We start from the raw sequence: 17,139 nt of genomic DNA, 5'->3' as shown, positions 1-17,139 counted from the left end.
AACACCCACATCTGTCCACAGTCCCATTAATTCCCCACTAAAAACATTCCCAAATACCCCACAACCAACTTCCATTTTCCTACCAAACCTACCCCCACTACACTGAAACACACAAATGCTCCCTTTCAGCCAGCACTGCTCTGCTCTACTGTAATCCCTCCAGACTGTCACAACCATCTAAATACTCCAGTCAAATAACGCACACTCACCTCCCCTAAACCACCCATATACAGCCACAACTTTCTAAATACCCCAAACACCACACATCAGTGTGTAGTACCCACAGTCAGAACACCATCAAATACCCACATTGATGCCAACAATCTGTTAAACCCCTCCAACTACAGCCAGAATCCCCATTCCAATAAACTGACTCCAAACACCACCCCCCCCATCATCCTTCAAACTCCTGTTATCCTTCAAGATGCAGCCATAACCCTTAATAGAAAACCCCAGCCACCAATCAAACACCCCACATGCCATTCACATCCCTATAAAATTCCTCCACTGGACCCTGAACTTACATGAAATAAGCATGGACCTCCTCAAATCCATCCTCTTGTCCCAGCATCCACAAACACTACCACACCAGTGGCTGAGTTAAGTTTCACTGTATCACAGCTCAAGTGTTTCACAATGCATTTTTAGATTCGTATTTTTAGATTCCTGTTAAAATCTTTCAACTCCCATTAAGATGCCCCAGAAGAAACTCCACCCACTTCAAATACAGACATTCCTTTTAGGGTAAATTTACATGTCAGTAGCACTGGTGCAAAATGTGCTTCTTGTCAACGTTAGAGTTGTACTCTGAATTTGGGGCCAGGTACAGTGAGGAACTCTCTATTTTTGGTATCAAGTGAAACACTACTGTTGTATTCCAAACATTCCCACTCCATCCAAGAGTCCCTCTTAATGTTGCCAAGTTGCTCCAAGAACCCATGCAAATGTTGCTGCAACTTCCTGAGACCCAATGCAAACAATAATGCACTACCCCAAGACCCCTGTAAATGGTGACACAATCCTGTAAGAACCCTCTGCAAAAGAAGACACACTCCAGAGACCCCTGTAAACAATTACACTCCCCAAAACCCTTAAAAATGGTAACAAGTCAAGGACCAACGACAAGTGGTGGCAAACTCCCTCAGAGACCCCCTGTAAACAATGGTATTCTCCCAAGATGCCTTGCAAACAGTCACACGCTGAGACCTCCTGCAAACATTCACACGCTGAGACCTCCTGCAAACATTCACATACTCATCAGAAATGCCTATAGTGGTGGTACAGTCCCTGAGATCCTTTACCAATGTCGGTACACGCCAGTGTAATCTGAAAGAAATAATCAGCAAACAAAAGGAACCTTACAATAACCTAAAAAGCTTATTACCTGCATACAACACACAAGTAATTTCCAATTTCTTAAGGACAACCTGGATCTTTGGGACATCTAAATTGAATTGAATTAGCTTTATTGTCACATGTACTCAAATGAGTACAGTGAAAAGTTTATAAGTCCCCACTTACAATGCCATCTTAGGTACAAGGGTTCATAGATACAATCTGCAGAAATCTTCTAGGGTCCCTAAACCTCCGTTTCAAAACCTGTGCTATGGAATGTTGCAGCCCTAACCTCATGAGCTGCACTGTTTCATCAAAGCCCATTAACACCCATTGCAAACTCTAATTCCCAATGATTCTCAAACTCACCATCAAACCCAGATGTAGCAATTTAATTTTAACCAAAAATTGAAGTTTTATTTAAAAACTCCCATTTATTCTGAGAGTTGCAGTACCATGTGTTACTGGTTTCCTATGTAGAGGAACCCTTTACTACAGATGATTTTCATCCCAGAATCTATTTTAAAATTCATTAAATTTGTATTATAGTCAGTGTATATTATCCTCCCTCATGCGTAATCCATCTTTTTATTTAATTTACTCATGGAATGTGGGCATCAGAGTCTAGGCCAGCATTTATTACCCATCCCTAATTGCCCAGAGGGCAGTTAAGAGTCAACTGCATTGCTGTGGGTCTGGCGTCACATGTATGCCAGACCAGGTAAGGATGGCAGTTTCCTTCCCTAAAGGACCAGCTTAGTGAACCAGATGGATTTTTCTGTCGATTGACATTGGTTTCATGGTCATCAATGACTCTGTTCAAATTCCACCATCTGCCATGGTAGGATTTGAATCCAGGTTCCCAGAACATTACCTGGATCTGTGGATTAACAGCGATAATACCACTAAGCCATTGCCTCCCCTCCTGGACACTTAATTTGGTCAGGTAATAGTTATCCCTGCATAAAGAATCTATGCATAGTTGCCAAGTGTGAAAAGAAAGTTGTATAAATGTTGCACCCTTCCAGTTGCTACACAACTTGATGCATCTTTTGCAGGGTCGTATTGTCTTGCTCCTTCTCAGTCTGTTATACACGTGACTAAACAGTACAACTTTTCAAGTATTTTGAAGTCTAAAGAATGTCTAAGGAAAGAGATCCCAGAGAGCTTGAGATTAATGAAAGCAAAGAGGTTTAGAGCACAAGACTGAAAGGGGAAGCAGGGAATTTCAAACAACCACAAAGACAAAGCACACTGTATGGAAAAAGAAAATTTTAGTATGGGAGGGATTTCAGGCTCCTGGTGCAAAAATATCCAACTGCTGGAAATTTAAGGCCCTTGCATTCAATCATCAAGCACTAATAAATTAAATATTTCAATAGCTATTTGGAATTTTAGAAGAAATATCAAGTCTTTCTTACATTTACCAAAGGAAATTTCAACTGAATGGAGAGAGAAATGATAAATGCTTATGAGCCTAATGATATTTTTAGCATGGATTAACAGCATGTTTTTTTGCATGCTTCCAGATAAAAGCCCAGTTTCTAAAGGGTGAATGGCAAAGTAGGGTACAGTGATAAAGAGTGTTTAAGAGGATTAATGTATAACGTCACAGGGAAAAAAAAACAAAAGGAATTGATAATCAAAGATCAAAAAACTACTGTTTCAAAAAGTTTGACATGTAGGTTGTCTAGTGGCCTGTTGCACAAGTATATAAGAACGTCACACACATGGATTCAAGAATTTCCTGACTGCAATCTATTTAGAAAAAAAGTTAGTTTTCTTATCAGATTGTTTTTTTTTTGCCACCCTATGACACTTAAACTTCAGAATGTCAGTCAAATTCTGCATCCCCAACATATCCATTAAAAATCCATTGACTCACATCTCAAAAAATGTACTTAGGCTCTTCCCAGAAAGTTTCCACTGCAGTTAATTATTTCTGAGATCAATGGGCACCAATAAATGTTGGAATTATGCTGGAGTCATGTTATCCTTGGTTTACATAACTGTACTGAGGAGCGTTTGGGACAAAATATAAGCAGGGACATTGTCAAAATGCTTCAAGTGGAATTACCAGTTCATATTAAGAGCAAAAGATTAATAAAATAAGCTTGAGAAGCTTTCAAAAGATTTGTATTCATACTTCAATTCCAATGCAGTAACTACAGATAATTGGATAAAACACCTTGTTGATAACCTATGCATGAATAAACAATAAATATCAGGGCTGACAGTTTATGAAAGAAGAAAGAAAATCTACCAAAGATGGCATGTACATTTTCAATGCCAACTTTGATAATTTGGAAACTGAAGTACAGTAATTTGTTCTGGAGAATTCAGAAACTAAAACAACATCAACCATTATGGAACTTTGAACGTAGTTTACTGACAAAAATATAGCTAACAGCCTTGAACTTTTCAGACTGGACATTTTATTTAAAAGTACTCAAGAACTTGGCAAGAACAACTTATTTTTATCATTCCAAAGGTGAATAGTAAAGCCTATAACCAGTGTAAAATCTAGCATGCCATTGTCTCTATCAACTAATATATTTAATATTTTTCAAATGCATTTGGTAGTTTTGTTCCACAGCCCTCCAACTGTCTTCAAAGACGACCCACTGTGAGCCAAAATAAAGCATTGAGGGTTTTATAATCAATTCTTATTTATTGGACATTACCCGGATTATGGACAGGTAAAAGTACTTTTTAGGAAGCTAAAGGAAACTTTAAAAAAATGGTTTCAGCATAAGAAAAGTATCTGGCATTACTAAACCAGAGAGAAGTTTCTGGTGCAAAAACACGAAATTGTAACTAAAGATTCACATTTCCTGTATTCAGAACCTCCATATTACATCACTGTTTTTAAGCAGCAAAACAGCTGTCATAGCAGGGCTCCACAACTGCATCACCAAAACAATACTTACCAAAAAGGGAAGCTGTGTGTGTCGGTTAAACTAAATATGTAATTACTGAATATTCTGACCAAAAAAACTCATATTCCTGGACTCAGGTAAACTTTCTCTGCTATGGAATCTCATTCCATATTTCTAGTTTCCAGGCTCTTGACATCTAGTTTAAAACACATCTCTATTAGAATTGATAACTCTGGAAAGTTTCTCCTCTAAATGTTCCTCAATATGCACCATTCTAAACTTTCATCTTTAAAATAGTACATTTTGCATACAGTCCCCATGGGGAATTTGATATATAACAGCCTCCCATCAGCTATATGGCACACTTCAGAAACTGTGCAGGAAAATGACTCTGCATGTATATTACAGAGTTGCTCAGCATAGGATCTCCTGAAATAAGAACAGAAAATGTTGGAGTTATCGAGGTTAATTGGCAACCGAAAGCAGCGAAAGATGTCTTCCACAAGTGTACTTTCCCCGGAACATGCATTTATTTGTCTATCTTCATAGTTTTAAAAAGGTTTAAAAAAATAGAGGAGGGAGAACTCCACTCATAGATGACGCTGAGGATTTAAAAGATCTACATGCTGTTTAATAGAAAATTATTCAATGACAGTGTCAGAAAGACAATGAAAAGGACATTAAAATGAATTTCCGAATAGTCAAATGCATAAAGACAGAAGAAAAATTTACAAACACACAAGGCTGGTAAAAACAAAAATATCAATAAAAATACAAACTATCCATTATCACACCGTATCATTCATTCTTTCCCAAGAACTGTGAACCACCGGAAATCAACTGTGGCAACCTTTTTCTGGAAGATTCCTATTGCCTATAAAAGCCATACACATGGTCAGAGGAAGGTTAAAAATTTCAGTATAGTTTTAAAATACATACATTGGGAACAATGCATCACTTTGCTGCTAAAGTGGAGTGATGTTTAATTTAGCCCTATTTTTGTTGGCTAGCTAACTGTAAGTAGGCATTTAAACATTAATTGCAATTGTTGATGAAAGTTTATAGATTGCCAGCTTCATGTAAATTACTTGATGCTCACCTTGGGGAAAGACATTTTATCTAGGTTAGAAAGTGGAAATTCATTGGAATTTACCCTGTGACCAGGATAGACTGAAGGCTCAATAACTGATCCTAGCCATGTGGGGAGTAAGAAGATTCTGATGACAGTGGAATGAAGCTTACACTGTTCACTTGGCTGGCACACTACTTTACCCTGATATAGGGCTAGTTGTTCTCTATATGATGCTGAGAAGGACAACTGGAAATAGTGAGAGATAAACAGTTCTAGTAACTATCTTGCAATTGCTCGACATAACTATCCAGCTAATTGATTCCTGTCTCAAGTGTACATCCTAGGAGAAGCAGAAAAGCAGAACAGGTTTATCCTCAAATAATAACAACAGATAGCAACATTGTTGTAGTGAGCATGGTTCCCAAAATTAGGAGGGGATGGTCATCAGTGTATTGTGGTGCACGTTAATAGAATTCTTCACAACAATAACAGGCTGTGGCTGATTGATCTATAATCAGTTTCACATCTGATCATTTTATCTTGATTCAAATATTGACATTGAAATGGTTATGAAACCAGAATTCTAGGTTTATTGCTTATAAATAAAATACATTAAAATAAACAGCAGGTGTTATATGTTTAAAAAAATACACAGGTAACACTGTGAAACTCACAAAGAATCAAATGTTAGAATCAGTCATTCAGTAAGGATTTCATCTGAACACTAAGAACCAGATAAACCAAGAATGGTGAAGATTTCTTCACACTGCAAGTCTCTTCCCCAGTCATCACCAACCTTAGGCTTGAATAAACTGCTGGAAATCCTCTTGTATAAATTTGGTCACTGGAATGAAACAGTACAACAGAAAGGACAGAAAAGCAACTTGCTGCAATTTACCTATTATTTAGCCATGTCAATGAGACTCTGAAGTGATGTTGGCACCCAGGTTTTCTCCCCCTGTACAAACACAACCCCTCGGTCAATATAAATAACTATCCGACCAAAGGTGTAGAGCTGTTTGCCCTCGTGGCGTTTACCCATCAAGGGCATGAAAACAATATTGTGCTCTTCAGCCTTTGCCTGGATCAAGTCCTTGAAGTTCATGGGTATGGAGGCAGAGCTGACCCCAATGCCACGGTGTGCCAGATTCTCTGCTTCACGGCGCTCCTGCATTGCCTCGTACTGAAAGTCCCTCCGGCGCTCTGTATGGGTAAGGTAGGCAATGTTTTCCCGAGCTCCTGGCTGCATGTAACCACCTGTTTAAAAACCAAAGATGAAAATCTTAAATTCTAGATCCAGGGATTAACAAAATTGCCAATTGTATACAAATGGTGAAGATTTTACAGAACTGGGCATGCCCATTCAATTAGGAAGTCGTAGGTTACAGGATGATTTTAAATTTCCATCCAGGGTTAACAACTCTGGAATAAATAACTAGGAATTACATTGAAATGAACAGTGCAAGGATATAGATTTGATATAGCTTGACTGAGCTCAGAGACTAACCAAATTTTACAAGCGTGTTTTGCAAGGCCAAGAGACTTTTACAAACAAAAGAGGACTGTTGAATTCTACAAGCTATCTTTTAAACCAGGGAAAGGCAGTAATGTCTCCAACTGTACATTAGTCTGTAAATCTTACTGAAACACTGTTTCAATGACTAAACAAGGCAATTTTTCAAAACAGGTTTGAGGCTGAAGAAGTGGAACTGGCCATTGAAAAGTAAAAGATAACAAAATCAGTGCTGAGCATGAAGTATGTGCAAAGGCTACAGTAGGCCTTGGAAAGTGGTAGTTTTTACCCCACAGGTTAAACAAAGAACTTAGACACACCATTGGATGATTTGTACGAAGAACATCAATAGATCAATAAGTTCCTTATTATGTGACAATTACATCACCTCTGAAAAGGTGTACAAGAAATGTAGCAAAAAGGATAATCTGGTCTGCAGAAAAGAATTACTTGGTCAGTGACGTTGAAGAATCTAAAATCAGTATTAAAATGATCATTCAGGTGATTTTCTCATTTCTATTGGGTAAAAGAATTTAAACCTGCAGGGCTCAAAATTGTAATCTTCCAGCAGTACTAATAGATTCAAGACAAATGTTTCTGCACCGCAGAAGGACTGAGCAGTATGGTGAAAAGGTGGAAGGAATTAAATTTATTTCACTCTTGCTGGGATGACTGCACTAGTTCTATAGTCTTAGTAATTCATGTAAATCAATGTCATTTGTATGCATCAACAATCAATTCTTAGCCTACCATCCCATTGTTGGAAGCTTCACAGATATTCTGTCCTTCCTAACAGGAGACACCAGTGGATCCAGAGAAACCACTGTGGCAAATTCATAGGCCTTGAGGCCAAGAATAACACTGCCAGTATGATCTTAGCTGGGACCAGCTGACTCTTCTCAGAGCAAGGATAAAACCTTGTTTACATGGCTCAGCAGCTAACCAAATATATCTATTGCTAATACCTTGATGTTATACTTTATATCTCTACATTAAAATTTTATATCTGCAAACACTTCCTGTTAACATTTTCCATTTAAAAAAAAATCTGTCTTTAATGGAAATATCCAACATAAACTTGTCATGCTGTAACTATATCCTTCTGCTAGGAGGTGCAAAAAATAAAGAGGAACGCGATCGGGAAGATGTTCCAGGATACAGGTAGGTTGCAGCTACAACATACAACTGTACTGAAGAGTGGGTAAGCAGCATGTTGAAAATTGTTTTCAACAGCACTGGGAGGGACAATGCAGGTATTGTAGTGGGGGTTTCTGTGCCTTTTGAGTAGCAAGGTGCCTGTGCCAATAGGGTTGCGATTTTACAAACATTGTAGGGAGCTCCTCAGCTAATGTGAGAAATTCCTCCAGGGAATCCCAACTTCTCATGAAGAAAACGCAGGTTCTAAATTTGAACTGAGATTTTAAGTTTATTCGATGCTTTTTAAAAGTGTTAAGGATACATTTTAAAAGAATCAAAAAGGTTTAACCGTAGATTTGTCAGGTCATATATCTTATGCTTGTTTAAGGGATCTTGCTGAGCACAAATTTGCTGTTACAAAGTGCACTGGACATTCCATCGCTGTGACTTTGAATATTCTGCTGTACCCTTTTCAACGGAGTTCAAAATCCTTGCTCTTCCTTTCTGGAACTCTTTGCAACACACTGGTCATATTTTTCCCTTTTTCTTATCGCTCATCTTTATTTCTCTTCTTTTCCCTTCTCAAATACATGCTCTTGCTACCTTCATCTTTTAAAGAGCATCCAGGAGAAATAAAACTGAATTACGTACCAACTGTGGAGGTGACAGCCCGGTTCATAATGTCCAGGGCTTCATTAAACTTCTCCTTGATTGTGGGGTGGGCCAGTACCTGGTCAGAAAACATGGACTTCCATCCCAAATACCATTTAGTGACCTCTTCATAATTGGGACTGTTACTCAGCCAAGAACATAGCACCTAGACAGGAAGGACAGGTAGTTTGGGAACACAAAGGAGAATAAAGGACACACATTTTGTAAGATAGGTACTTTGAGAATAAAGTTGAACACAAATCTACAAGATTATATAACAATGTATTGCATAAACAGCTTCATGCTTCTACTCTAATAGATCAATCCTTCTTCTTCATTCAATCATCAGCAAACAATGTGCAGCACAACTACCTTGCTGCCAAATTTTGCAATCGCTGAGCCAGTGGTAAGCAAAATTTTAACAGATGTTCAATCATTGCAAGGCTTGCAAACTCACCTGTAACCATTTTGGGAAAAAGTTTTTCTCAAGCAATCCTATGAGGCTGGAAGCTGAGATCATGTCCTCCCAGTCCATCACCCAATGGAACGTGTCCATGTGTTGTTGGTGAGGATTAATCACAAACTCTGTCAAACACATTCCTGTCATGAACAGAAACAAACACATTGGACTATGTTCTAATCAGGAGTTAGCAGCATCAAATTTTGAATTGGAGGCACTTATCTTCATAACCATCTTCTATTTTTGTAATGTGGGTTACTTTTTTCAGGAACTATTGAAGATTAATAGCAAAATTGGATATTTAGATGAAATGACAGTTCTCTCTCTCTCTCACACACACACGCAGTCCTGAACTAATAATCTAAAGGCTTCTCAAATCCCAGTTTGAGAATTTAACTGAATTTCAATTAGATTAGCCAATAAAAAATTGGTATCAGTACAAGTGTCCAAGTTTTTGTTCAAAAACCCAATTAGTTCACAGAAACCTTCAAATATGCTAGCCGTATTTGTTTTGGTCTATATGTGACAAGTCCTACTCAAAAGTAACAAAGTGATTGATTACTAAATGCCCTCTGCGTTTAATGAGCAAGCCACTCAGTGGAATCAAAATTCTAAAAGACAGTCCACCCTTTCATTATCAAGGCAATAAGGCACTAGCAATAAACATTACACATAAACATAACCAATAATCACATCCCAGTAATGAACATTTTAAAATAAAATTATGTTTAGAAATTTAAAAAATATTAAATTAATTCAAGATAGAGTCTTACCAAAGGACTTCTAAAATATCAAATAGTTACAAGGAATGTTGATGAGTGAGGGTAGTTTATAGATGTGATTTGTGTGACAAATTAAGACAGATACACGCAGATAGTTTCCAAAAGCAATATTTCTTCAACCCAACAGGAAACATGGGATCTTCAAATTAATTTGAACAAAACAGAAATAGAGATTGCTGTCACTGGCAGGCAGGTCGGTAACCAGAGTACACACTTGAAGCTAATAGGCAAAGCAGCCAGACAGCAGATGAGTTTTTTTTTTATGAAATGAGTGATTATGACCTTGACCGCAGTGGCTGAAAGTAAATGCAAAAGTAATTTGCAAAGGGAAACTGGATATGTAGCAACTTGTATTTATATAGCTCTTATGATTTAGTTAAAAGATCGAAAGATCTTCAAAGTAGCAGCTATCAAACATAGAGAGCTTTATATAGCGATGTTTGATGGTTTGGTTGAAGATGATGATTTGAACAAATAATTTACAGAAAGAGATAAAGGCAGAGACACTTAGGGAGGAATTCCACAACTTAGCACCCAGAAACTGAAGTCATGTCTACCAATCTTAAAGAAATGCATAACAGACCAGGGTTGGAGAAGCAGATATCTTGGCGAGTTATCAGCTACTGTAGTTAAAGATATAAGGATGGGCAGGAATATGAAGGGCTTTGAAAATAACAATGACAATTTTAAAATTGAAGCATTGCACACCATCAATCGATTTAGTCAGCATGCACAGGATGGTATAGAAACAGACCTTACTGTGAGTTAGGATACAGGCAGCAGAGTTTTGAAGAAACTCAAATTTATGCAGGGTGCGAGGTGGGAGATTGGCCAGGAGTGGATGATACACCTCCACCTGAGGTCCTGAACTTTACAGATGTTAGTTTTCAGCCAACTTGATTCACTCCACATGATACCATGAAAAGACTGAACGCACTGAACATTGCAAAAGGCTACAGGCCCTGACAATAACATTGACAAATTATACTTCAGAACAATCCACATGCTGATCCAAGCTGTTCCATTACAGGTGCAACACTGGCATCTACCGACAATGTGAAAAGTTGTTCATGTATGCCTTGTCACAAAAAGTAAGACAAGTTCAACATAGCCAAGTACCTCCCTATCAGTCTACTCTTGATCATCATCAAAGCAATGGAAAGGGTCATCAACAGTACTAAGTGGCATTTGCTCAATCATAACCTCACTGACACTCAGTTTGGGTTCTGCCAGCGATTAGAAAGACTAAATATATTCTGTGCATTGTAAAAAGAAGAATAAAACGAAAGCCATATTTATTGTTTGGTCAGTCATCATTTAAGCATTGCATGCAATTTTAGTTGGCTCATCCTGGCAAGGGTATACTGGCCTTATAAAAGTCCAGTGATTACTAGCCACAACAATATCTATGCTAAACTATCATGAGACTGGACTAAACTGGTTTACCTGGAATTAAGGAACTTAAGGGTTCCTCTGACCAAAATGTTTGAAGTATGAAGAAAACTAATTTGATATACATATCTCTGGTAAGGGAATTCAGAACAAAATATCAACAATGTTAATAAGAAGTCAATCGCGAATCAAAGAATAACTACTTTGCAAAAAAAAGGATTGTGACAATTTGAACAAATGCTATCATTCAAAACTAATAGAAAGTATTTGAAGAGTTACATTTGTATACAAAAAAAAATGGGCTAAATGGCCTTATTTCTTTTCACACTACATCCCTAAGTTAGGGCAAATAAAATCAACCTGTGTTCCCACTTAGTTCTCTCCCTAACAACATTTGATGATGAAGAGTCACTGGACTGGAAACATTAATTTGTTTTTCTCTCCACAGATGCTGCCAGACCTGCTGAGTTTCTCCAGCAATTTCTGCATTTGTTTCAGATCTCCAGCATCTGCAGTTTACTGTTTTATTTACATTTGATGGTAAGTACATTGTTGCAGTTGTAGGGACAGGACAGAGAATAAGTTAGTTGTGATGTTCCCTTTTAATCAATTAACCTGCTATAACTCGATTTGGACCCCACATGAACACCATTAAACTTGACTCCAGCTGAAGGCCAATTGGCTCCTGTGGAATTTTACAGTACCAAGCACTTGACAGAAGTGAAATAATTGTTTCAGTTGCAATATGAATTAAGCTTAAAAACTTTCTCACCTAACTTTGGAACGATGTTTTTCAGCATGAAGGCTTCCCAGGATCCTGGTGTGAACACATTTTTCCACGGCAAAAGGATCAATTTTGCAGACGAGTCACTGGGATGCCATTTCTGTAATGCATTGGAAAGCTTATTCCGGATCGGTGAATACAGAGGCTCCAGGCGCATCTGCATCAATGGAAGCCAGGGATGTATCCAGGCATGGATTGGGACTGTGTCAGTCAGTGGGTTCCAGTTCTCAACCTAAAAAATGAAGTTTGTGTTGAAGAAATTACACAAATTCTTGAGTTTCTCCTTTTCATGATGGCTGTGCAAGAGCTCTTCCAATGGTCATTAGACTAATTGTTTTGCAATATCCAGTATGTTCTTCCACCCCTTTTTCTACTGGTTTCCTGACAAAGCTGGTCCTTGAAACAAGGCCACTTTTTTGACAACTTGCTTATCAAGATGAAGCCTCTTTCACATTGCACTGCTCTATTTCTCTTTTTGACTTTTCCTACCCTGTTTCTCCTTTCTTCCCATCTGCTCTGTTTTCCTTCTATTTTTCTTACTTAAATTTTGATTCCTTCATTTTGGATGTTTCAGACCTTTCGATTGCTTTCTATTCCACGTTGATTCCTATTCGTTTTCTTTTTCTTCTTTATTTTTTGCAATTTCTTCTTTGCTAAACTCAATGAGCACTTTGAAAGTTAAAAGTCCCAATGCAAAGGTGCCTTGTAATATTAATAAGATGCTATATGCCAGCTTTTATGTCCTGCTGATTCCCAGAACTTATCAGACCAAGCGACTCTCACCTATCTCAAACTGTAACAAGAGGCTTTCTGCTCCTATGATGCTGCTTGGCCTGCTGTGTTCATCCAGCCCTGCACCTTGTTGTAACAAGAGGCTCCTACCTCACGCTGCAACTTGGGAAAAATCAGTTGCTCAAGAATATTGTCCAATATCCAGAGAGGCACTGCAGGCATCCAGTTCTCCAAGAAATCCACCATTGGAGCACAATTCCGGGGCAGCCACTGGGATACAACATTGCGGACACATGGCATCCAGACTTCCCACATTAATCTGTGAATGTGCATAGAAATAAAAGTAGGAACTTGGAAATGTTCATTCAGCCCAAATACTATATTTTCCAAAGCACTATGCCAAATCATTTGGTGGTACAGAACATATTGTAGAAAGTAGACACATTTTATCGAAGCATTTGTCAATGAGTGCCATTTTCCTTCCCACCGTTTCACATTCTTCTTTCTCTGACACACAGCAACATACATTTACATACTATACCCTTCATTTAATGAAACATCTCAAGGATGTTTTGCAAGAGTTATTAAACAAAATCAGCCATCGAGCCACATAAGGAGATATCTAACCTTTTTGTGATGAAAGCTGTTTTAATCTTGTGTAAAAGAAAGGAACAATTTGAATATTTCTGAAAAGTGGGCATGTTGTTGAAGCTTTTTATCTTGCACTCATCTGGGCAAACACAAGAATGTTAAATTTCAAACAAGAACAATAATTTATACTACCGGGGAAAGGGTATTGAAGATAGTTTCAAGCATACAACTCGCTTTTCAACAATATTCACAGACATAATTCTGGTTTTATGTTGAACAATCTTGAAACAACCTCAATGCAATGGAAGATTGAGTTCACAGAGAACAGTCCTGATGACTTATCAAGTTTTAAGTACTGCCAGTCTTCCTAATTGCGACTGTTCATGGATTTATAGCTTGTCCAGTGTCTCAACACTGCACTGCAGAAATTCACCAAAGATCCACCTTCCATACCCACAACCACTTCCATCTAAAAGGACAGGGGCATCAGACATATGGGAACATCACCCCCTCCAAATTCCTCTCCAAGCCACTCACCATCCTGACTTGGAAATATAATCGCCATTCCTTCACTGTCGCTGGGTCAAAATCCTGGGAATCCCTCCCTAATAGCATTGCGGGTCAACCTACAGCAGTGGACTGCAGCAGTTCAAAAAGGCAGCTCACCACCACCTTCCCAACAGCAACTAGGAACAAGCAATAAATGCTGGCCAGCCAGCAATGCCCACATCCCACAAATGAATAGACAAAAAAAAAAAAAAATCTCTTCAGCAGGATCTTTTTCTTTGGCAGAGTGGATGCAAAGCAATCATAAACTAATACCTCAGACTTCTGCTTCCGTACCCGAATCTCCTTTTTTGATCCCTAATCAATCCTATACTTTCTTTTACTGCCCTTTTATAATTTACAAACCGAGAGAAGATTTTTGGATTCCCTCTTTGCTGCACTTATTTCTTTTTACACTTCCTCTCAGAACTCTGATGGCATGGTGGCACAGTGGCACAGTGGTTAGCACTGATGCCTCACAGTGCCAAAGCCTGGGTTTGATTCCAGCTTTGGGTGACTGTCTGTGCGGAGTTTACACATTCTCTCCATGTCTGCGTGGGTTTCCTCCGGGTGCTCTGGTTTCCTCCCACAGTCCAAAAGATGTGCAGGCTAGCTGGATTAGCCACGGGAAATGTAGGGTTACAGGGTCTGGGTGGGATGCTTTTTGGAGGGTCAGTGTGGACTTGATGGACTGAATGGTCTGCTTCCATACTGTAGGGATTCTAACTTTAGGACTTTAACTCAGTAACGTAATGCTACCTCTAACATTTCTTAGTTCTGATCAAACAGATTTTATTCTTGATTCTTCTAGTGCATTCTCTGCCTCTGGTAATGTAATATTAAGGACTCCTGCCTCTGTATATGTTGAGATCCAAACTTTAACCAAATTGTTGGTCATCTAAGCAACAACTGGTATCTAGAACAAAGAAAATTACAGCACAGGAACAGGCCCTTCGGCCCTCCAGCCCTCCAAGCCTGTGCCGATCCAGATCCTCTATCTAAACCTGTCGCCTATTTTCCAAGTATCTGTATCCCTCTGCTCCCTGCTCATTCATGTATCTGTCTAGCTACATCTTAAATGACGCTAACGTGCCTGCCTCTACCACCTCCGCTGGCAACGCGTTCCAGGCACCCACCACCCTCTGCGTAAAAGAACTTTCCACGCATATCTCCCTTAAACTTTTCCCCTCTCACCTTGAAATCGTGACCCCTAGTAATTGAGTCCCCCACTCTGGGAAAAAGCTTCTTGCTATCCACCCTGTCTATACCTCTCATGATTTTGTAGACCTCAATCAGGACCCCCTTCAACCTCCGTCTTTCTAATGTAAATAATCCTAATCTACTCAACCTCTCTTCATCGCTAGCGCCCTCCCTACCAGGCAACATCCTGGTGAACCTCCTCTGCACCCTCTCCAAAGCATCCACATCCTTTTGGTAATGTGGCGACCAGAACTGTACGCAGTATTCCAAATGTGGTCGAACCAAAGTCCTATATAACTACTGTAACATGACCTGCCAACTCTTATACTCAATACCCCGTCCGAGGAACGAAAGCATGCTGTATCCCTTCTTGACCACTCTATCCACCTGCGTTGCCACGTTCAGGGTACAATATCTGGCAGTTAACCTTCAAGCTGAAGTCAAAAGGTGTGCCTTCAATTGCTTAATATTTAAGTTTACAGGTTTGCAAGCTATTTCATTACATTTTAAATGGCTGTACCAGCAAGGAAGCTTTGATTCAGGAACAGTCCAGCTTATTACTGGGAGCATTGACAGGCATGGAACAAGACATAATTTAACAAAAAAAAAACAGACTATAAAGCTCATTCTCATGACTCCTTAACTGATATCCGATCGGGGTCTACTTTTATATTAAAAGAAAGGTCACACAATAATATACAAATCCTCCAGTGTCATTTAGATTCATGCTTTGCTTTGCCTGAGCCACAAGCAGCTAAAAAAAGGTTCATTACAATCATCTTCCATTTAACATCCAGAAAGGACTCAGACAAAACCACTGAACAGGGATACAACAGTTTTAAATTGGTTCATGTCTTTAAATAATTTGAAATGATGGTAAAAGTACTTATGTCTTTCTCATTCTGTGTATCACAATGTAAGCGAATCTGTTAAATTTATCCTGAATATAATAATCTGACACATGCTATTTATTGCTTTTCAGAGTAAACAGGAAAATAGGCAAGTGTTTGTTCTACAGTACTTTATTCACAGACAATGCCTCAGTTTCTGTTTGCTGAACTCAGCTTATGTAAACTGTCTTTTTGATGTGAAAAAAAGTTAAAAGCATTGAGCTAAGTGCCATATCATAATCAAAAACAGAAATTGCTGCAGAAACTCAGCAGGTCTGGAAGCGTGTGTGGAGAGAAAGCAGAGTCAGCATTTTGGGTTCATTTCTTGAGACCTGGGTCACTGGACCCAAAGCATGAACTCTGATTTCCCTCCACAGATACTGCCAAACCGGATGGGTTCATCCAGCAATTTCTGTTTTTGTTTCAGATCTCCAGTAAAACACAGTTCTTTGTGTTTTGCCAAATCATAATATTGTGCTAAAGAATGGCTTCTCTAATACCTTTTCAAACCACTATTCAATGTGTTTGCCTACTATAGCTAAGTTATTTGAATTTAATGGGATCACAGTGAAGCCCCAACCTGTTCTTACCTGAAGGAATTTTCAGCACATCTTTACAAGAGTAGGAGTCACAGCTGCTTTTAGTTTTAGTTCCTTGGCTCTGGAACATTGAAACCAATTGCAACAGCCTAACTAAGCATAGAGCAGGCAATCAAATCAGAAACATTCAAATGTGCTAACTTGAGGAACCATTATCCTTCTGATTCTTATTTCACAAGTGTCTTCAATTACTGAAAAGTTTGAGAAGTTTGGTCCATCTTCACCGCCGAGACATCTGTCGGTATTTCTAATTGTCAAAGTAAAATTTGAAATTATTCATTTTACCTGTGGTAAGGGTCCAATGACAACATATCACATCCTCCATGTTGCAGCTGATCTCGTTCTAGAAGTTTCCTCCATTTTGACATGACCTCTAAACCATATGTGTTATCCTAAATGAAGAAAAGTAGTAAGGCTGATTAATTCTCCTTCTTCCCATACTGTACCCAGTGCACCATTTTGAGAGATGGACCTTTCTCCTATTTTCTACCATTGCCATTTCAAAAGAATCCCATGCATTCAGGTACAGTACGATGCATTCCCTTCTTACTAGGACAAAAACAAAGTTGCTGGAAA

General features: G+C 38.7%; 1 protein-coding gene across 1 annotated transcript in view; it reads right to left on the bottom strand.

The window, feature by feature from the left end:
• Positions 1-3,750: 3,750 nt before the first annotated feature.
• The window catches only part of tfip11 (tuftelin interacting protein 11), a 30,726-nt gene continuing 17,337 nt past the window's right edge, over positions 3,751-17,139 (bottom strand). Inside the window, exons 8-13 of the mRNA XM_020514640.2 lie at positions 16,849-16,955; positions 12,888-13,056; positions 11,994-12,237; positions 9,045-9,187; positions 8,588-8,753; positions 3,751-6,543 (exon numbers count right to left, since the gene is read on the bottom strand). Coding sequence (XP_020370229.1) covers positions 6,188-6,543; positions 8,588-8,753; positions 9,045-9,187; positions 11,994-12,237; positions 12,888-13,056; positions 16,849-16,955 — 1,185 coding nt within the window. The 3' untranslated portion in view covers positions 3,751-6,187. The remainder of the gene's footprint in view (positions 6,544-8,587; positions 8,754-9,044; positions 9,188-11,993; positions 12,238-12,887; positions 13,057-16,848; positions 16,956-17,139) is intronic.

This window comes from Rhincodon typus, chromosome 24 (assembly GCF_021869965.1).
Source record: "Rhincodon typus isolate 14 chromosome 24, sRhiTyp1.1, whole genome shotgun sequence".
Classification (NCBI taxonomy): domain Eukaryota; kingdom Metazoa; phylum Chordata; class Chondrichthyes; order Orectolobiformes; family Rhincodontidae; genus Rhincodon; species Rhincodon typus.
The sequence above is the reverse complement of the archived record's forward strand: the minus strand, read 5'-3'. Positions and strand labels throughout refer to the sequence as shown.